At 38.7% G+C, this 16,807-nt stretch overlaps 1 protein-coding gene across 7 annotated transcripts in view; it reads right to left on the minus strand.

Moving 5' to 3' along the window:
• ATXN7 (ataxin 7) overlaps positions 1–16,807 on the minus strand; it is a 151,750-nt gene that overhangs the window by 32,739 nt on the left and 102,204 nt on the right. Inside the window, exon 1 of one of the 7 annotated variants that reach the window (XM_037136130.2) lies at positions 1,845–3,707. The exons of the other annotated variants lie outside the window; for them this stretch is intronic. Within the exon in view, the coding sequence (XP_036992025.2) occupies positions 1,845–1,911 (67 nt within the window). The 5' untranslated portion in view covers positions 1,912–3,707. Of the gene's footprint in view, positions 1–1,844; positions 3,708–16,807 lie in introns of those variants that run through there. 7 annotated transcript variants of the gene reach the window in all.

A 16,807-nucleotide genomic window follows, 5' to 3' on the forward strand; every position in this document is an offset into this window, starting at 1 on the left:
GTGAGATTGAAAAAAAAAAAAGCCCAAACCAAAAAGCCACAGGTTTCCAGCTATTTTTTTATTTAATCCTTTATCTGCTAGGGGAAAAAAAGGCACCCTATTTGTCATTTTAGGTTCAGCCTCTCAGTTCGTCAGACCATCAACACAGTCTTTACAAAAGCATCTCTGTGGTCATATTTTGGATCTGGGTCACAGTTTTTCCCAAATGAAAGATACAAGGGTAGAATCAAAATTCAAGAGAATTAAAAAAAACAGTATGTCTTTACCACTCCAATCCAATTTTTAAAAGGGTAGTGGGAGAAAGAGTTAAAGGAAGCTGGCAAAATGTAAATTAGGAGTTTTTTGTTGTTTATTCATTTTTTAAATGAAAACTTCTATGCAGTAACCCCTCTCGTCGAGCACTGTTTTTCTAGGCCTCAAATTTACTGCAAGTCCAAGGTGCAATGGAATGACAGCCCCATCTGCGGCCAACTGCTGCACTGAGGCTGTAAGTGACATCCTTATTGCTATGTCCCACTAATTTTCTATCCATTTTATTTTTTATTCTGGATGGGAGGAGCGGTGGTGCAAAGGACTGTGAACATGGGAATAATAACAAAACTCTCAAACTCAGAACAATCCAAAATGCCTCCTTCATTAAGCATTCCATTAGTAAGGAACGGGTGATTCATTACTTAACAATGCTGCTTGTCTTTAATGAGTTTACAGCAAGTATTAATTTTTTCTTAGGAGAAACATTATCTGCCTCACATATAGGTTGTGGCTGTCAACTAATAAAGACCAAAAGCAATATTCAAAAGTGAAACCAGAAATGGCAAAGCTAAAACTGCCTGACAACAAATAAGAGTTTTTAGAAAAATCAATTTTAGGGCGTTGACAGCAATTTGATTAAGGGTTTAAGATCTGTTTAAAGTCCTTCAAACTGGTAAAATAAATTTCAACCCCAATTAAAACTTTCTGGTCAAGCTCATTATTACAGAAGGAATGAAATGCAAATCTAGTGAAAAGTAAAGAACTCATCCATCACCTCACCTCCTGCTTTCAGACAGAGACATGAAATAGTTGAGGTAACTTGGTGAACAACCTCCCAACCCATCCAAGAAGAATCAGCTAAGCTATACTGTCTACCTTAATAAAACTGAGAAAACATCGTCTTTTCTGGCAGTCAGGCAGTAATTATATTTTTATACACTCAATTTAAGTTACTGAATGACTTCCCAGGGTTACTGTTTATATTCTGAAGTTATTTTTCCTCTCAACACAGTGTTCTGTTTGAAACTTTGCTGTGGATATGAAGTACCAGACAAAACAGCTTTCAAAAACATTTTTACAGGAAACAGTGTGAACTGCCTGTCATGAAACCTCACCACAAGTGAGATACAAAACAAACAGTTAAAGAATATTACAACGTTCCTCCATTTTTAGAGAGCGACGTAACCAATGCTCTCTCCCTGTTTTGAGATACAGGAACTGTTGGTGCAAACCTCAGCATTTTGTTGGAGTTAATAGCAAACTCAACTCCCATCTGCATTTGAACTTTGGCCAGATCACTCTAATGACATTTCAGAATGGCTCCTGTGGACGGCAGCAGCAGCTAATCCCTTCTGTGGCAATTCCACAGTCCACAGAGCTCACCCTCTCCACCACTTCAGCAACACAGCGCTTTGAGCCAGCCGGCAGGACAGGACAAATGCCAGAAGGGAAGAGGCCTTTACAAACTCTTCCTGCTCGCTCTTCTTGGTTCTGTGTAATGTTAGCAAAGACCTAACTCACCGTCTGCAGGCTCATCCAGAACTGGGATCTGAGCCAAGCCCAGCCTCTGAAAACTGCCTTAGAAAACTTACCCAGTGGAGCTTTCAGCCCTGGTGCGGAGGAAGGGCTGCTCTGGAGAGGCTTCTTGTTACCTTCCATTCACATAATTTGGCTGTGCTTAATTGCACACTTGCTACTGAAGGCTTCCATCATGATTTGGGTCTGCCCACCAAGTTGAAATATGCTCCATGTTTGGTCTTATGTAACATTTGCTACTACTGTAAAAAGCACTTGAATTACAAAGGTCCTGGCAGATCAACAGAAAACAAGGGGTGGAGTCTAATTTCATCTAATATGGTCATACAAGGAAGGCGTCCTGGTTGGTGTAAATTAATCCTTATATTTGAAAGGCAACTTGCCAAAACTGGGGAAGATGAAATTTATAAATTTAACCTGCTAAAATGTATTATTTGCACTCTGATTTTCTGAATACCTTTAAACAAACACTGCTACTACCAGATACATTAGAAAATCCACACAATTCTACCTTTTAAGCCTTGATAGACTAAGAAGTTTTTAAGTTATACATTTCTACAAATATCAGCAAGGCTTCCTCCACATTTTATCTCCTCATGATCTGTACTTTAAAAAAAGTTTATCACATCTAAGCACACCTTTTCTCCTATAGTCACAAAAAGTTGAACCCATTTTCTGTGCATATTTGTAAAACATATCTAATTTCAGAAGAATATGTACCTGATTGTCCAGAGTCTCAATCACTGAACAACTGACAAAAGCTGACTACCTTTTATATTCATAATCCAAAAACTTCCCTAAGTGGATCTTTGTAAACAATGTCTTCATGGTTTAGCTGTTTCTCTATCTCAGCCATATTATACTCCCCATATCAATACTTCGCCCCCCCCTTGTCAATCACCAAATCTTATTGTTAAACAGACATGGAAAAAAGAAAGCCAATGGATCTGAGTTTTACGATAATAAAGGCTACACACAAAAATAAGACTCAGGTATCTTATAGTTCAGAATGAACACTTTTAAATGTCAAGAGGGTGTGTGTCCTGGGGGTGTGGGGGCAGGCAGATTTGTTTAGAGAATCCCATCACCCCATGCAGAGTATCTGGCAACAAATCATGAACTACATGTGTGGAAAGAATTCAGCCTGGAAGGGGTGGGAAAGACTTGTGAGACATAGGAAATGGCTCCTATTAGACGAGATAAAAATTCTAAATTGACTCTAAAACAAAAGAATAGCAGCCACACTGCTTTATTTTCACAGCAAAATTCAGAGCCTAACCATTACAGCAATATTAAGACCCAGAGGATTCTCTGAAACATACTTTTTTTAAAAACAGATTTCTTACAGTCACATTCAAACAAAACTATGGTGGTCCTTCAAGGACAACAGACTACACAAAGAAAGAGCCATCAATGAGCCTTAGAAGGACAGGATGTGCAAATTTCTCAAAAGTTAATTAGCAACAAATAAGAATTTTAGGTTAATTCACTGAAGGTTTTCTTAAGCTAGTAGAAAAAAGTCCACTGTTGTACTACTACCTGATTGCATCAGGTCTTGGTACTATTCACTGTACTCACCCACCTCCCCAGAGGGCAGCACCTGATGACATCCAATGCAGAACAGAAGTGAGATGAGTGCATGCTTCTCAGACTATGCCTCAGTTCCACACAACTGTACCTGCCAGGCCTGATACTGGCCTCCTTACCAGTTTCCCAGCACTGATGCTTGCCTTTCTCATGTCCCCTTTTGTAGACAGAGGGTGACAGTGCAATGGGGAAAACAATCATCACAAGAACAGCCAATCCATGACAGTTCTGGGAACAAAGTCTCTGTAACCCTGACAAAAATCAGGATGAATTTCAGCAAATGTTTTTAAATGCTACAAACACATCTACATTTAATTTCATATATAACCAGGAGAGAAACAAACTTATTTCTAAGACCTATGTCAAAAAAAAGTGATGAATGATAGTGTACTCCAGGAAATTATAATTTTGTACAATATATACAAACACAGAAAAACCAGGCATAAAGCTCAAATTAATCTTTAAAACACACATACACCTCTCTCAATGCTCTGGGTAAAATGTTTAAGCAAATACAGCTCTGTTTGGCTTAAAAAGCAATATTATTATTTTCTTCAAACCATTTCCATTCTATAAACAAAGTTTCTACTGATATTAAATCCTCTGATGATGGCTCATATTAAGTGTCTAGGTCTGGGGACATGGTCACATGTCTTTTTTTAAAACATTTTTTTATTGTTGTTCAAGTACACTTTTTCTGCCTTTCCCCCACCCTCCCCACTTTTTAAAACATTTTTTATACTTCTTATGAAAGAATAAACGGGCTACAGACTAAAAAAAGACTATGGACTAAAGTAACATTTAAATCACAGGTGACAAACACAAGGCCCACGGGCCAAATCCAGCCCTTTACCTTGTTTTATCTGGCCGGCACCTTGTTTCTACCTGGCAGCAGCACCAAGCTCCTTGCCCCTAGTTAAGGAGTAGTTACATTTATACAGTCCTAAAATTACATTTGGCCCGTTGTAGGAAACCTCAAGGCTGATGTGGCCCCTAGTGAAAATGAGTTTGACACCCATGATTTAAACAGAATAATATTCAGGCCTTACAGTCCAAAAATTATAGGTAATGGCTATGGTGTGGATGGTGTGCACTCTGATCAGCTTTACTCTGGCTGCACAAAGGGAATCCTGACCTGACACAGATTCTTCTGTGCATTAACCTGCTTGCAACAAATGGTGGACCCGCTGCTGCAACTAGTATGGCCCAGGGCTCAGGCTCAGGGGCAGCCAGCCTGCAGTCTCAGCACTTTCAGCTGTGTAGCCTTGAACAGGAGATTTCTGTTCCTCTGGGCCTGTGTCCCCTGAGACGTGCTAAGACAGCCTTGCCCTATAGGGCTGCGTGAAGAGTAAGGGAGGTAAACACATGGAATGCAGTGCCCATTACATCCTAAATGCTTAGAAACAAGGACATTGGATGGTAGATACCACATTAAGAAATGAAGAGTAAGAGAAAGAGTGGTTTTGATCAGAGAACTTAGTGAAGTCTCCCCAAAATCTTGGGACCTCCTAAATCAAACCCCTGAGAAACCAGCAGAGGTGTCACCTGGTGGTATTCTGCAGGGCAACAAGCAGTTGGAAAATACTGTGTTCCTGTCACTGGTGGTAGCCAGTTCTCCAGTTTACAGGAGCACAACACGTCTCCATTAACTCCACTTCACTGTCTCAGCAGGCCGAGTAACTTATAATTGGCCTTAATTGGCACTTACAGGAGCTTTAACATTCTTTACCTGCTGCCAAGGAGCACTTGAAAGAGGGAGAAGTATTTTCAAACTTAGAAATACCAAACAATTCATTCAGCTGTGGGCCTGGAAGCTTGCTGTCCAGAATCAGATTAGTTTCACCAAGAAATGTTGCTATATTATTATCTATTGCTCATTAGGTCCTCACCCCAGATTAGGACAGATAGGACAAGAAGTGGAAATGGGGATAACTCACCTTGGTGGCTAAGAGCCCACAGCAGCCTTCCTCTGGCTGTCATCATCTGACCTTTTGGTGGATGGCTCCTTCAGGGTTCAGCCATACTTCATGTATGTGTTCCCTTTTCAACTGTTCCAATCGTTCAAAGGCAGGCAAATAAAATATAACCTCATGGCCTGATTTATACAGGCCATAATATATAATCATCATCATCATCATCATCACCATCTCAACCCAGTCATCATTTGATATACAAGGTGAACACTGTTAAAAAGGTGACCAATCACATCAAATGCAAGGAGGATAATGAGATCCAAAATAAAAATGGTAATAGTTTTCACTGGCCCTTCAATTATCTCACCAAAAACTGTTATCTTTTAGGAGATGACACATGTTATGGGGAGAAATACCAGCTTAACAGAACTAGAATTCCTCCCTGAAGGTAAATTCCCTACAGAATGATAGAAATTTTACATAGATGCTAGGAGTGCTAACATGCCTATAATTGTTTAAATGAGTATTTTTAAAAACCATCATTCATTTAAATGGCTTTTTGCCTCATGTCATTAATATTACTCAAACTCAGAAGATACATACTATTATAGAAAAAAAGTTTTCACTTGTTACAGAAAATTAGTTCAAAGTCAGATTTCAATTAATCACGTTTGTGTGTACACCTGATTGTAAAATGATGTGAGAGGCTATAGAAAAAGAAATGGAAGCTCAGAAAAATAAAGCACCTATTCCTAGTGGTGATACTCTCATACATGGCTGGTAGAAATATAAAGTATTACAGCCGTTAGGGAAACAATCTAGTAGTAGCCATTAACAATGCAAATAAATATCCTTTCTGATCCAGGGATCCCTTCTTGAGACTACTGCACAGAAACAAAACCACCAGAGTTAAGGACATGTAGTGAGGTAGTTATTGCTGCTTTGTTTACAGAGGCAGAAAACAGGAGACACAGTTAACCTCCACAGAGAACCAGGCTGAAGAAGTACAGTACAGTTCACTCCTGTATAGTACAGTCGTACCTTAGAGTAAGTTAGCATTAAACAGAGGGAATCAGTGTTATCCTGGGATGTGAATGAGTTTCAAATGTGCTTATTGAGTAGAAAAGAAGCAGAAGCATGCATAACAGGATTTTTTTTGGGGGGGGGGTACAACTATTATCCAAGGCCCCTGCTAATAAAACATGGAATTATATGTTCCTTTATAGAGTTTAAGCATGAGAAAAAATATAGAGTGATGTCTACTAATTATGTACAAGAATGTACCACATTACATAGATGGGTTAGAGTAAAATGGACTGTTACAGTTGGAGAAGGTGGTGAGGCAGAAAGAAACAATGGCAGTAAGAAATAAGGAGGCTTAACTGAAAATAGCATGGTTGAAATTATTCCATTTGTGTATGTAAAAATATTTGCTGGATGTATGTATTTGATATATTCACGTGCCAATCAAACAACCCATAGAGAAACTGATTAAATAAGTTTTGTTATAAAAAATGCACTGTACCCTGGGCTAGATCAGTGGATTGAGAGCAGGCTTGTGAACCAAAGAGTCACCAGTTTGATTCCCAGTCAGAGCACACGCCTGGGTTGTGGGCCAGGTCCCCAGTACAGGGCACACAAGAGGCAACCACACATGGATGTTTCTCTCCCTCTTTCTCCTTCCTTCCTCGTCTCTAAAAATAACTAAATACATAAAAATGCACTGTGGCCCTGGCTGGGTAGTTCAGTTGGTTAGAGTGTCCTTCAATACGCCAAGGTTTTATCCCTAGTCATCATGCATGGCACATACAAGAAGCAACCAATGAATGCATAAATAACTGAAATAACAAATTAATGTCTCTTTTTTTCTCCCTTTCTCTAAAATCAATAAAATTTAAAAAATGCACTGTGAAGGGAACTGAAAAAAGTTTTTAAAGTATGAAATTCTGGTATTACACTGAACAAGTTACCCTGTTTAAGATACCCATTTCATTTGTTTGGCTAAGCAAACTGAGATTCAATTAGCACAACTGAGCACAGTAATAGCCACACTGATGAAACATCTCAACTTTCAAAAGCTTACTACATATCTAGTATTAGGAATTCTAACTTCTAAAAATATGAAGCATGAGAAACAATAAAATTAATTTTCTTTCTAAAGTTTACTTTTGATCCTAGGAAACTACCAATCAAGAACTCTATCACGTGTGGGGTGGTTTACTGTTTGTACTGGGTTGGCCAAAAAGTCCATTTATGTTTTTTTCCGTAAAATGAAAGACATTTTTTATTTTCACCAGTAACTTTATTGATCTGGATATTATTGATTTGTATATTCCCACTATTGGCCTCTAGTGAATGGAGGCCAAGGGTGCTGCTGAACATCTTCCAATGCATAAGAGAGCCCCACAGCAAAGAATTGTGTGGCCAAAATGTCAATAGTACCAAGAAATTTCGCAAACCACTTTTGACACAGTCAGTCACAGCACCTTTTCCATACACTGTACAAATAAATCCTATTTTGCATTTCAGTTGTGTTTTTACCTTTCTTGAAATAATAAAGCATAATATTCTGAAAATGTTGCATTTTTCTTCCATCTTCAATATTAAAATGGCTAAATGAAAAGTCACCAATACTGATGGATGGTTTTGGAAACACATACTGTTACAATACAATCTAATAAAATTGTTTCACATGACAACTCAGCACTACTAAAGACATCATATGGAAAAAACTAAATAAACTTTTTGGCCAATCCAGTATTTTAACTTATTTTAAAATATGACAATTACCATCCCCAATCTTTCTCTCTCTCTTTTAACTTTCAGACACACAAGAGGAAAGGGTATATAATTTCTCTGAAGTTCAATTTAAGAAATGTGGTTTTAAAAAATAAAATGTGTAAGTAAACCTAAAAAATTGGCATTTTTATACACACAATCTGGGATCAGGAAGGAAATAGCTAAATTTAGCCACTACCCCCTTGCCACAAACCAGTATTTTTAATGGGCTTGAACTAGAACACGCATTAGAGGACTTATCCCAGCCAGGTGGTAGGTACTACAACCAAAGGAAGTGATAAAAACTCCCTCATCTGGTTCTATGTAACATCACAGCTTAAAAGGGTTGAAAGAGCAGGTGTGTATATGTATCTTAACCAGTCAACATACAAATTAGTCCTGTGAAATGATTTTCAGGAAAAACATCTTTTAGCAACTATAACCAAAATATGGGTTTATATCCTAAAATGTCCCCTTTAAAATCCAAAGTACAGCCATCCTAATGATTTCTGTATGTAGCAGGCAAGTCAAGAGCAGCACCAATGAATATTGACAATTTATTTATTGATGGTACTGGAAACTCAATTTTCACTGCTTCATCCTGGTGACACGAATCACAAGTTACAGTAGTTCATTAAATCATAGTCATCCTAACTTGCAGGTCAGCTATGAATGGCCTCCATGCAGAGAATCAACAGACTGAAGCACTGACAGAAATTCCCAAAGAAGAATTTAAAACACTGTGTGCAATAATGCAACACTGAAAATCTAAATCAATTGGAGACTAGTTAATTTACATACATTAATAAAGTAGTATAATAGGCAGTTTTCAGAAGAGTAATACATTAATGTGGAAAAATAAGGTGCATTATTGTTTTAAAAGTATATTTATAACAAATCTAATTTTGCATGAATATGAGGAACAAAAAGTATGCAGCCAAATATTGCTTTGCCCAGGTTTAGAAAGCTTCCAAGAGTACATACACACCACACTGTGCCCCTAAAAAGAAATATGAAGAAGCTTTATATTCATTCTGATTGGATATTTATCCTCTTGTTGGTTAATTTTTTTAATAATATATATTACTATTGTTAATAACAAAAGAAATTAAAACACGTTTTTGGTTTTTTACTAAGTCTTTGTTACCCAAATGAGAGCATGAGAAGTTCCAGAAAAGTATACGCATTCTCTTTTGTTTTCTAGCTTATACTGTTTCACTACAAAAAAAACAAACAAAAAAATCCTGAAATGAATAAATGACCCCAAAGTTTGGCATCTCTGTACTAATATTTTCTACCCCTACAATCTTTAGAAAATGTCTACTGACTAAATAATATATCAAGGCTTCAGCACGCCTCATTAAAAAAAAAGACACCCATATAGAAATTGAAAGAAGAAACCCATGATCCATAACCTAAATAAATTCATCCAGTTGCTTGAGCCAAAACCTGACGGAGTCATTCTTCATCCTTTCTTTTCCCATATTGCTCACCCCCAGCCCAGCAGCAGGCCCTGGCTTTCTACTTCCTTGCAAATTCCTATTCCAGCCATAGCTCTCAGCCTCTACTGCTACAATTTTAATCAAGCTTTCTCTCCTGATCCACTTGTCATGTGGACTGGTGCAGTACAACCCTCCAACTGGTCTCCCAGTTTATAATCTTACCTGAATAAGATCAAGATGCTTCCTTACTCAAAGCCCTCCTGTGGTTTTTGCCTTGCCCATACAATCCAATTCTGATTCCTTTAGTGGCTCACAAGGCCCAAAATGCTCTGGCTCCAGCTCCTCTTTCTCCAACCTCAACCTGGACCCCTCTTCTCCTGCATATTGCTTTCCCACCTCCTCACTGGCCTTTCTGCCAAATGCGTTTCTACCTCAGGATCTTTGCACTCTTTTCTATGTGGAACACTGGTCCTCCAGATATTCAAATGGCCGGCTCTTTTCCATCACTGGGCTTAAATATCAACTTCTCAGAGCAGCTTTCTTTGACTATCATCATCTAAAACATCTTGCCCCAACCATTCTTTTTCATATCATTCCTAGCATTTATCACTACTTGAAATAATTTTATTTTACATGACTTTGTCTTTCTTGTGCCACCCTCCCTAAACAGAATATAAGCTACATGAAATCAAAGACACTTCTTTTGTGGTCCAGTGGAGAGCAACGCCTGTAATAGATAGCAGGTAACAATAAATACTTGTTAAATACATGAATAGTGTCATTGTCAGTTTATTTTTCAAAGAAACCTCAAAGACACAGACATTGATAAAGGCACAGATTTCAGTATGAGGAAAATCAACACATATTTTAACAAAAAAGGAAAATGTTACTCTTACAAATAGCAAAATATAACACCATTTAAAGATGCCTGCTTATTACATAACAGAAAAAAAGATAAAATTATATTAGCACTATTTGGCTTATGCCAAAGAAAAACTGAATTCACTGCATCTATTTTACATCGTGCTATTCAGTGACAAGAAGTTTAGGTCAAATGCTCGACTGGGAATGTCCTCGGAGAGTTAAACTAATGTCCACTTTGACATGGTTAACGTTTTGATGTGCCTCCTTTGGTTAGCTCCCTTCCCTGGCTCAGCCCCTGACTGCTAGAGAAAAAGGCTCCGCATATGTCTCCGAAGCAAAAGGGCCAAGTATATTTTTGGCTCTGCAACAAATTTCAACTTTTATACTGACTTCAGAAATAAATATGCCAACCAATTCTCTAAAGAAGCTACAAAATGTCATGAGGCTGGAACAAAAAGAAGTTTGGCTTTGGCTAGCTACTATGATTTAGGGTTAAATAAAGTAGGAAAACAGTCTGGAAGAGAAATCGAAGGACTGTGCTAAATCAAATACCTACCTACTATCATTATATCTTTGAATTTCTAAATGTTCTCTCTGAGGTAATGGGTTTATAATGCTGACTCAGCTACTCTAAGCAAAATTAAAATTCCACCTGAGCTGGAAAATGTCACTAATGATAGTTTTGTGACAGGTGAAAGTCATCACATCTTCTCTGGATTTTTTTAACTCTATACATCCTTATCATATGCAAGAGCAACAGAAATAAGTGACAGAAATAAAACAGTTAGAAAACCTGGCCTGGTACATTTTATCTGTGTGAATGAAATTAAATTTAGGAGTTTGATCTGTAAACTGGGAATAAAACTATCCATTTAGTGGGTCTCTAAGAACAAGAAATGAGATAATACATGCAAAATGCTTTGTAAATATTCAAGTGCTAAAAATTACCATTAGTCTGTGGACTTTTAAATAAATGTCAATCCTAAAAAGATTAACTATCACTGATGTTTCAAAGTAGAAAGTATCTAGATTATAAAAATTTAGCAGCCAAATTTAGCTGGCACACTGGAGAGAAAAGAGAATTTTTCTTTATTCCCAAAGTTACTTAATAGCCACATAAAATAACTCATTAAAAAATACCTGATGCTGTCACTCCATGTGTAAGTCAATCAAATGACAAAAAAGAGAGGGAGTTATTCATTAAACAGCGAAACTTCTACTTTGTGATATAGATTAATTATACAATGGCAGTCACTGGACATACATATGTGAAGTGTCAACAATGGCCACCTGCATTTTTGCCAGAATCAGCCCACTGGATCTCAAAGAACAAGATTCATTTTGCTCTTATACTGTTCTTTGAAACCAATTAATTAGCTTAAATAAATATGAGTATTTTCTATTTACTCATCCTCTGATAAAAAGGACATTTAAAAAAATAGAATTTATATAAGTGAAGAAAGCTCTAAGATCGCAGGAGTGCTTCACAGTGTTATGGAAAAGTGAAAACTTACTCCTTTTCCAAATCTCTTTCATTTCTTTTGATAACTTCATACTACCATGTACATAACACTTACCTACAACCTGCTATCTCCTTTTCTATAAAGGCAGCAAGCCCCCGGGCTCAGAGCTGGCATTTGCAACAGCATCAAAAAATTTAATCATCTTTTCACTGAATTTATTTTTATACTTAACATCCAGTCAGGGCAAACAACATTAATTTTCCCATTGATGATTCTAGTAAGGTTTTTTAGGGTTTTTTTTGTTGTTCTTGTTTTCTTTTTTGGTAAAAGATTTATTTTAATATAAGCGATTTGATCTAAAGAAAAAATATTAAGTAGAATTAAATCATAAAGATGGATGGAACCCAATTGATTAAACTGGAAAGAGGTGGCAGAAGCACATGTGACTATGGGGGCCTTGCTCTGGGGCTCAGAGCTGAGCCAAAAGGTGAACGACTGGGTCAGCCTAACTATTCTGAGGCAAAATATCTCAACAGCTGATATTCCAGTTGTGTTTCAATTGATTACAGAGATTCTAAATATGGTACCTGTCTGAGCTGAATTAACATCACTCATTTATTTCACCTAGGTAAAGATCACCCCATGTCTGCATGAGATACGATGAAAAATTAAGATGTTCTTCATAAGCAAACTGAGAAAAGCAGCAGAGCACAGAGCAGTATAAAGTTATCACAATCACTTGGTATGCTCTTTCAACCCCAGAAGTACCCACAAGTCCTCTGCTAGTACTACCAATTTGATGCCATTCAGTTGCCAGTTTAGAACCAACACATTTATTACTAACTGATCAACTAAGATTCCCAACTTAGTAAACAACTTCAAACAAACAAACAAACAAATAAAAACAAAGGTGTTTCTGGCTCTACGAAATTCACCATCTGGTCCTCCTCCATACTAAAAGTTTTACAGATAACTAATGCAACATTTCCAGCACATAACATAAACAGTTAAAAACCAACTTAATAAAATAGCACCTCTTTTTATCCCATCCTTGCTAGGCTCAACAAATTTCTGAATGCTGACCTGTGTCAGTCACTATTCCAGGCACTGGGAACACAATGCAGTTGGGGATCTGTGAGCACAGGACACCCCAGAAAGCCTGTGGTTCTCAATCAGCCTTGGGAGCAGTTTAGAATGCAGATTCCTGAGTCCTATCCTTGGACATTCCCAGCTAGCTAGTAAATTCAGAAGGGCCTTAGGTAGTGGCCCACTTAAAAAGCTCCCTTTTGGTCAAAAGCACAGCAGGTCTGGAATCCATCAATTCAGATTACTGTATTTGTATTTTTTTCATTTACTTTCTTTTATTGATTATGCTATTATGGTTGTCCTGTTTTTTTCCTTCCCTTTATCGCCCTCTACCCTGCACCCCCCCCCCATGCCCTTCAGCACTCTCTTACCTTAGTTTAGGTCTGTGGGTCTTACACAGAAATTCTTAGGCTTCTCCTTTTCCCATACTGTTCTTAACCTCCCTCTGTATATTTTGTGCCTACCATTTATGCTTTTTATTCCCTGTACCTTTTCCCCTCTTCCTCCCACTCCTCCTCCCCTCCATGTGATCTCCATTTCTGTAATTCTATTCCTGTTCTAGTTATTTGCTTAGTTTGCTGGTTTTTTATAGGTTCAGTTGTTGATAGTTGTGAGTTTATTGTTATTTTACTGTTCATAGCTTTGATCTTCTTTTTCTTAGATAAATCCCTTTATGTGAAATGTGATGATGAACTCCTTTAATTTGACCTTATCTGGGAAGCACTTTATTTGCCCTTCCATTCTAAATAGCCTTGCTGGATAGAGTAATCTAGGTCTTAGGTCCTTGCTTTTCACGACTTGGAATACTTCTTTCCAGCCCCTCCTTTTCTGTAAGGTTTCTTTTGAGAAATGAGCTGAAAGTCTTATGGGCACTCTTCTGTAAGTAACTCTCCTTTTCTCTTGCTGCTTTTAATATTCTCTGTTTCTTTCTTTTTCTTATTTATTTCTAGAGAGAGGGGAAGGGAGGAAGAAAGGGAGAGAATCATCAATGTGCAGTTGCTTCTCACACACCCCCTACTAGGGACCTGGCCCACTATCCAGGCATGTGTCCTGCCTGGAAACTGAACGGACAATTCTTTGAATAGAGGATTGGCACTCTGTCCACTGAGCCACACCAGCCAGGGCTATCCTTATCTTTAATCTCGGTAATTTAATTATGATGTGTCTTGGTGTGTTTCTCCTTGGATCCAACATCTTCAGGACTCTCTGAGCTTCCTGGACTTGCATGTCTAGTTCCTTTGTCAGACTGGGGAAGTTTTCCTTCATTATTTTCTTAAATTCATTTTCAGTTTCTTTTTTTTTTAGATTTTATTTATTTATCTTTTTTTAAATATTTTTTATTGATTATGCCATTACAGTTGTTCTACTTCCCCCTTCATTCCCCTCTACCCTGCATACCCCCTCCTCCACCATCCCCCCCTTTAGTTTATAACCACGTATCTCAAGTTCTTTAGATTCTATATTTCCCCTACTGTTCTTGCTCTCTTTCCCCGTCTATTTTCTACCTACCGTCTGTGCTACTTATTTTCTGTTCCTTCTCCCCCCTCTCCTTCTCCCACTCTCCTGTTGCTAACCCTCCATGTGATCTTCATTTCTATGGTTCTGCTCCTGATCTAACTGTCCTCTCAGTTTGCTTTTGTTTTAGGTGTGGTTGTTAATAACTGTGAGTTTGCTGTCCTTTCACTGTTCATCTTTTTTATCTTCTTTTTCTTAAGTAAGTCCCTTTAACATTTCATATAATAAGGGCTTGGTGATGATGAACTCCTTTAGCTTGATCTTATCTGAGAAGCACTTTATCTGTCCTTCCATTCTAAATGAAAACTTTGCTGGATAGAGCAATCTTGGATGTAGGTCCTTGCTTTTCAGGACTTGGAATACTTCTTTTCAGATACTTCTTACCTGTAAGGTCTCTTTTGAGAAATCTGCTGACAGTCTGATGGGAACTCCTTTGTAGGTGACTGATGTCTTGTTGCTTCTAGGATTCTCTCCTTCATTTTAATCTTGGCTAATATAATTATGATATGCCTTGGTGTGTTCCTTCTTGGGTCCAACTTCTTTGGGACTCTCTGAGCTTCCTGGAAGTCTGTTTCCTTTGCTAGATTGGGGAAGTTCTCCTTTATCATTTGTTCAAGTAAGTTTTCCACTCATGGCTGTTCTTCTTCCCCTTCTGGTACCCCTATATAATTCGGATGTTGGAACGTTTAAAGATGTCCTGAAGGTTCCTAAGCCTCTCCTGTTTTTGAATTCTTGTTTCTTCATCCTTTTTTGTTTGGTCATTTTTTTCCTCCTTATGGTCCACTCCTTTGATTTGAGTCCCAGTTTCCTTTCCATCACTATTGGTTTCCTGTGCATTGCCATTCATTTCAATTAGTTTAGCCTTCATATGTTCCTCTAATTTGTGACTAAAATCAACCAGTTCTGTGAACATCCTGATCCACCAGTGTTTTGAACTGGGCATCTGAAAGTTTGGCTATTTCTTCATTGCTTAGATTTATTGGCTCTGGGGCTCTGAGTTGTTCTTGAGCCATGTTTTGATCTGTTCATGCCTGTTACATAGGAGGAGCAGAGCCTTAGGTTTTCACCAGGGCAGGGCCACCCAGGTCACTGGTTTGTGACGCTGTATGTGGGGGCGGGGTCAGAGAGGAACAATGGTGGTCTCCTCTGCCACTTCCTGCCGCCAGGGCCTGCGAGGGTCTGTCTCAGTGCTTGCTCCTTCGCCTGGATTTTCTGTGCGTGAATGTGTGGCTGCGGTCAGCCCTCAATGGGTCTGCCTGCTACTCCACACCTGGGATCCACCCACAGCTGCTGGAGCACCTGGGTCGGTCTGGTGGATCTTTCCTGCCCGATCCTGCTGTGCTGCTGGCTCTGCCCCTCTTAATGGTTTGGCTGACGGGTTCGTTGTTGTCAGACTTCTGTATAGTTCAATTTTCTGTGGTTTGGCTGTGTTTTTGTTGCTAAAACCTTGTTATTTTTAAACTTGGTTGTGCAAGAAGGCACAGTGCTTCCACCTACACCTCCATCTTGGCGGAAGACCCCTTTATTTATTTATCTTTAGAGAGGAAGGGAAGGAGAGAGGGAGAGAAATATCAATATATGGTTGTTTCTCATGTGTCCCCTTTTGGGAACTGGCCTGCGACCCAGGCATGTGCCCTGACTGGGAATCCAACCGCGGTTGTTTGGTTCACAGTCCTGCACTCAATCCACTGAGCTACAGTCTCCAATTTCTTGCTCTTCCTCTTCTCCTTCTGGCACCCCTATGATTTGGATGTGGGAATGTTTAAAGTTGTCCTAGAGGTTCCTAAGCCTCTCATTTTTTTGGATTCTTGTTTCTTCATTCTATTCCATTTGAATATTTATTTCTTCCTTTTGTTTCAAATTGTTGATTTGAGTCCTGGTTTCCTTCCCTTCACTGTTGGTTCCCTGTGTATTTTCCTTTATTTCATTTTGTGTAACCTTCATTTTGTGACTGAGCTCAATCAACTCTGTGAGCATCCTGATTTCCAGTGTTCAGAACTCTGCATCTGATAGGTTGGCTATCTCTTCTTTGCTTAGTTCTTTTTCTGCAGTTTTGCCTTACTGTTTCATTTAGGCCATATTTCTTTGTCTTGGCATACCTGTTATGTTGTAAGGGGTGGAGCCTTAGGTATTTGCCAGGGTGGGTCAACCCAGGTTGCTGTGTTTTCACACTCTATGTGGGGAAGGGGCCCAAGAGGGAACAATGCCACTTGCTTGGCTCTTGTCCTGCTTTTAGTCACTTCCCTCACTTCCCACCAGCTGATTGTGCCCTTTCAAGGTGGTGATTCCCAGGTGGGTAGGTTTGTATATGCTCTAGGACCCCATTGGCCTCTCTATGGATTTTCCTGTGAGGCCAGGAGTTTCTCCCGCT

Source organism: Artibeus jamaicensis, unplaced genomic scaffold (assembly GCF_021234435.1).
Source record: "Artibeus jamaicensis isolate MK-2021 breed Jamaican fruit bat unplaced genomic scaffold, CSHL_Jam_final contig_519, whole genome shotgun sequence".
Classification (NCBI taxonomy): Eukaryota; Metazoa; Chordata; class Mammalia; order Chiroptera; family Phyllostomidae; genus Artibeus; species Artibeus jamaicensis.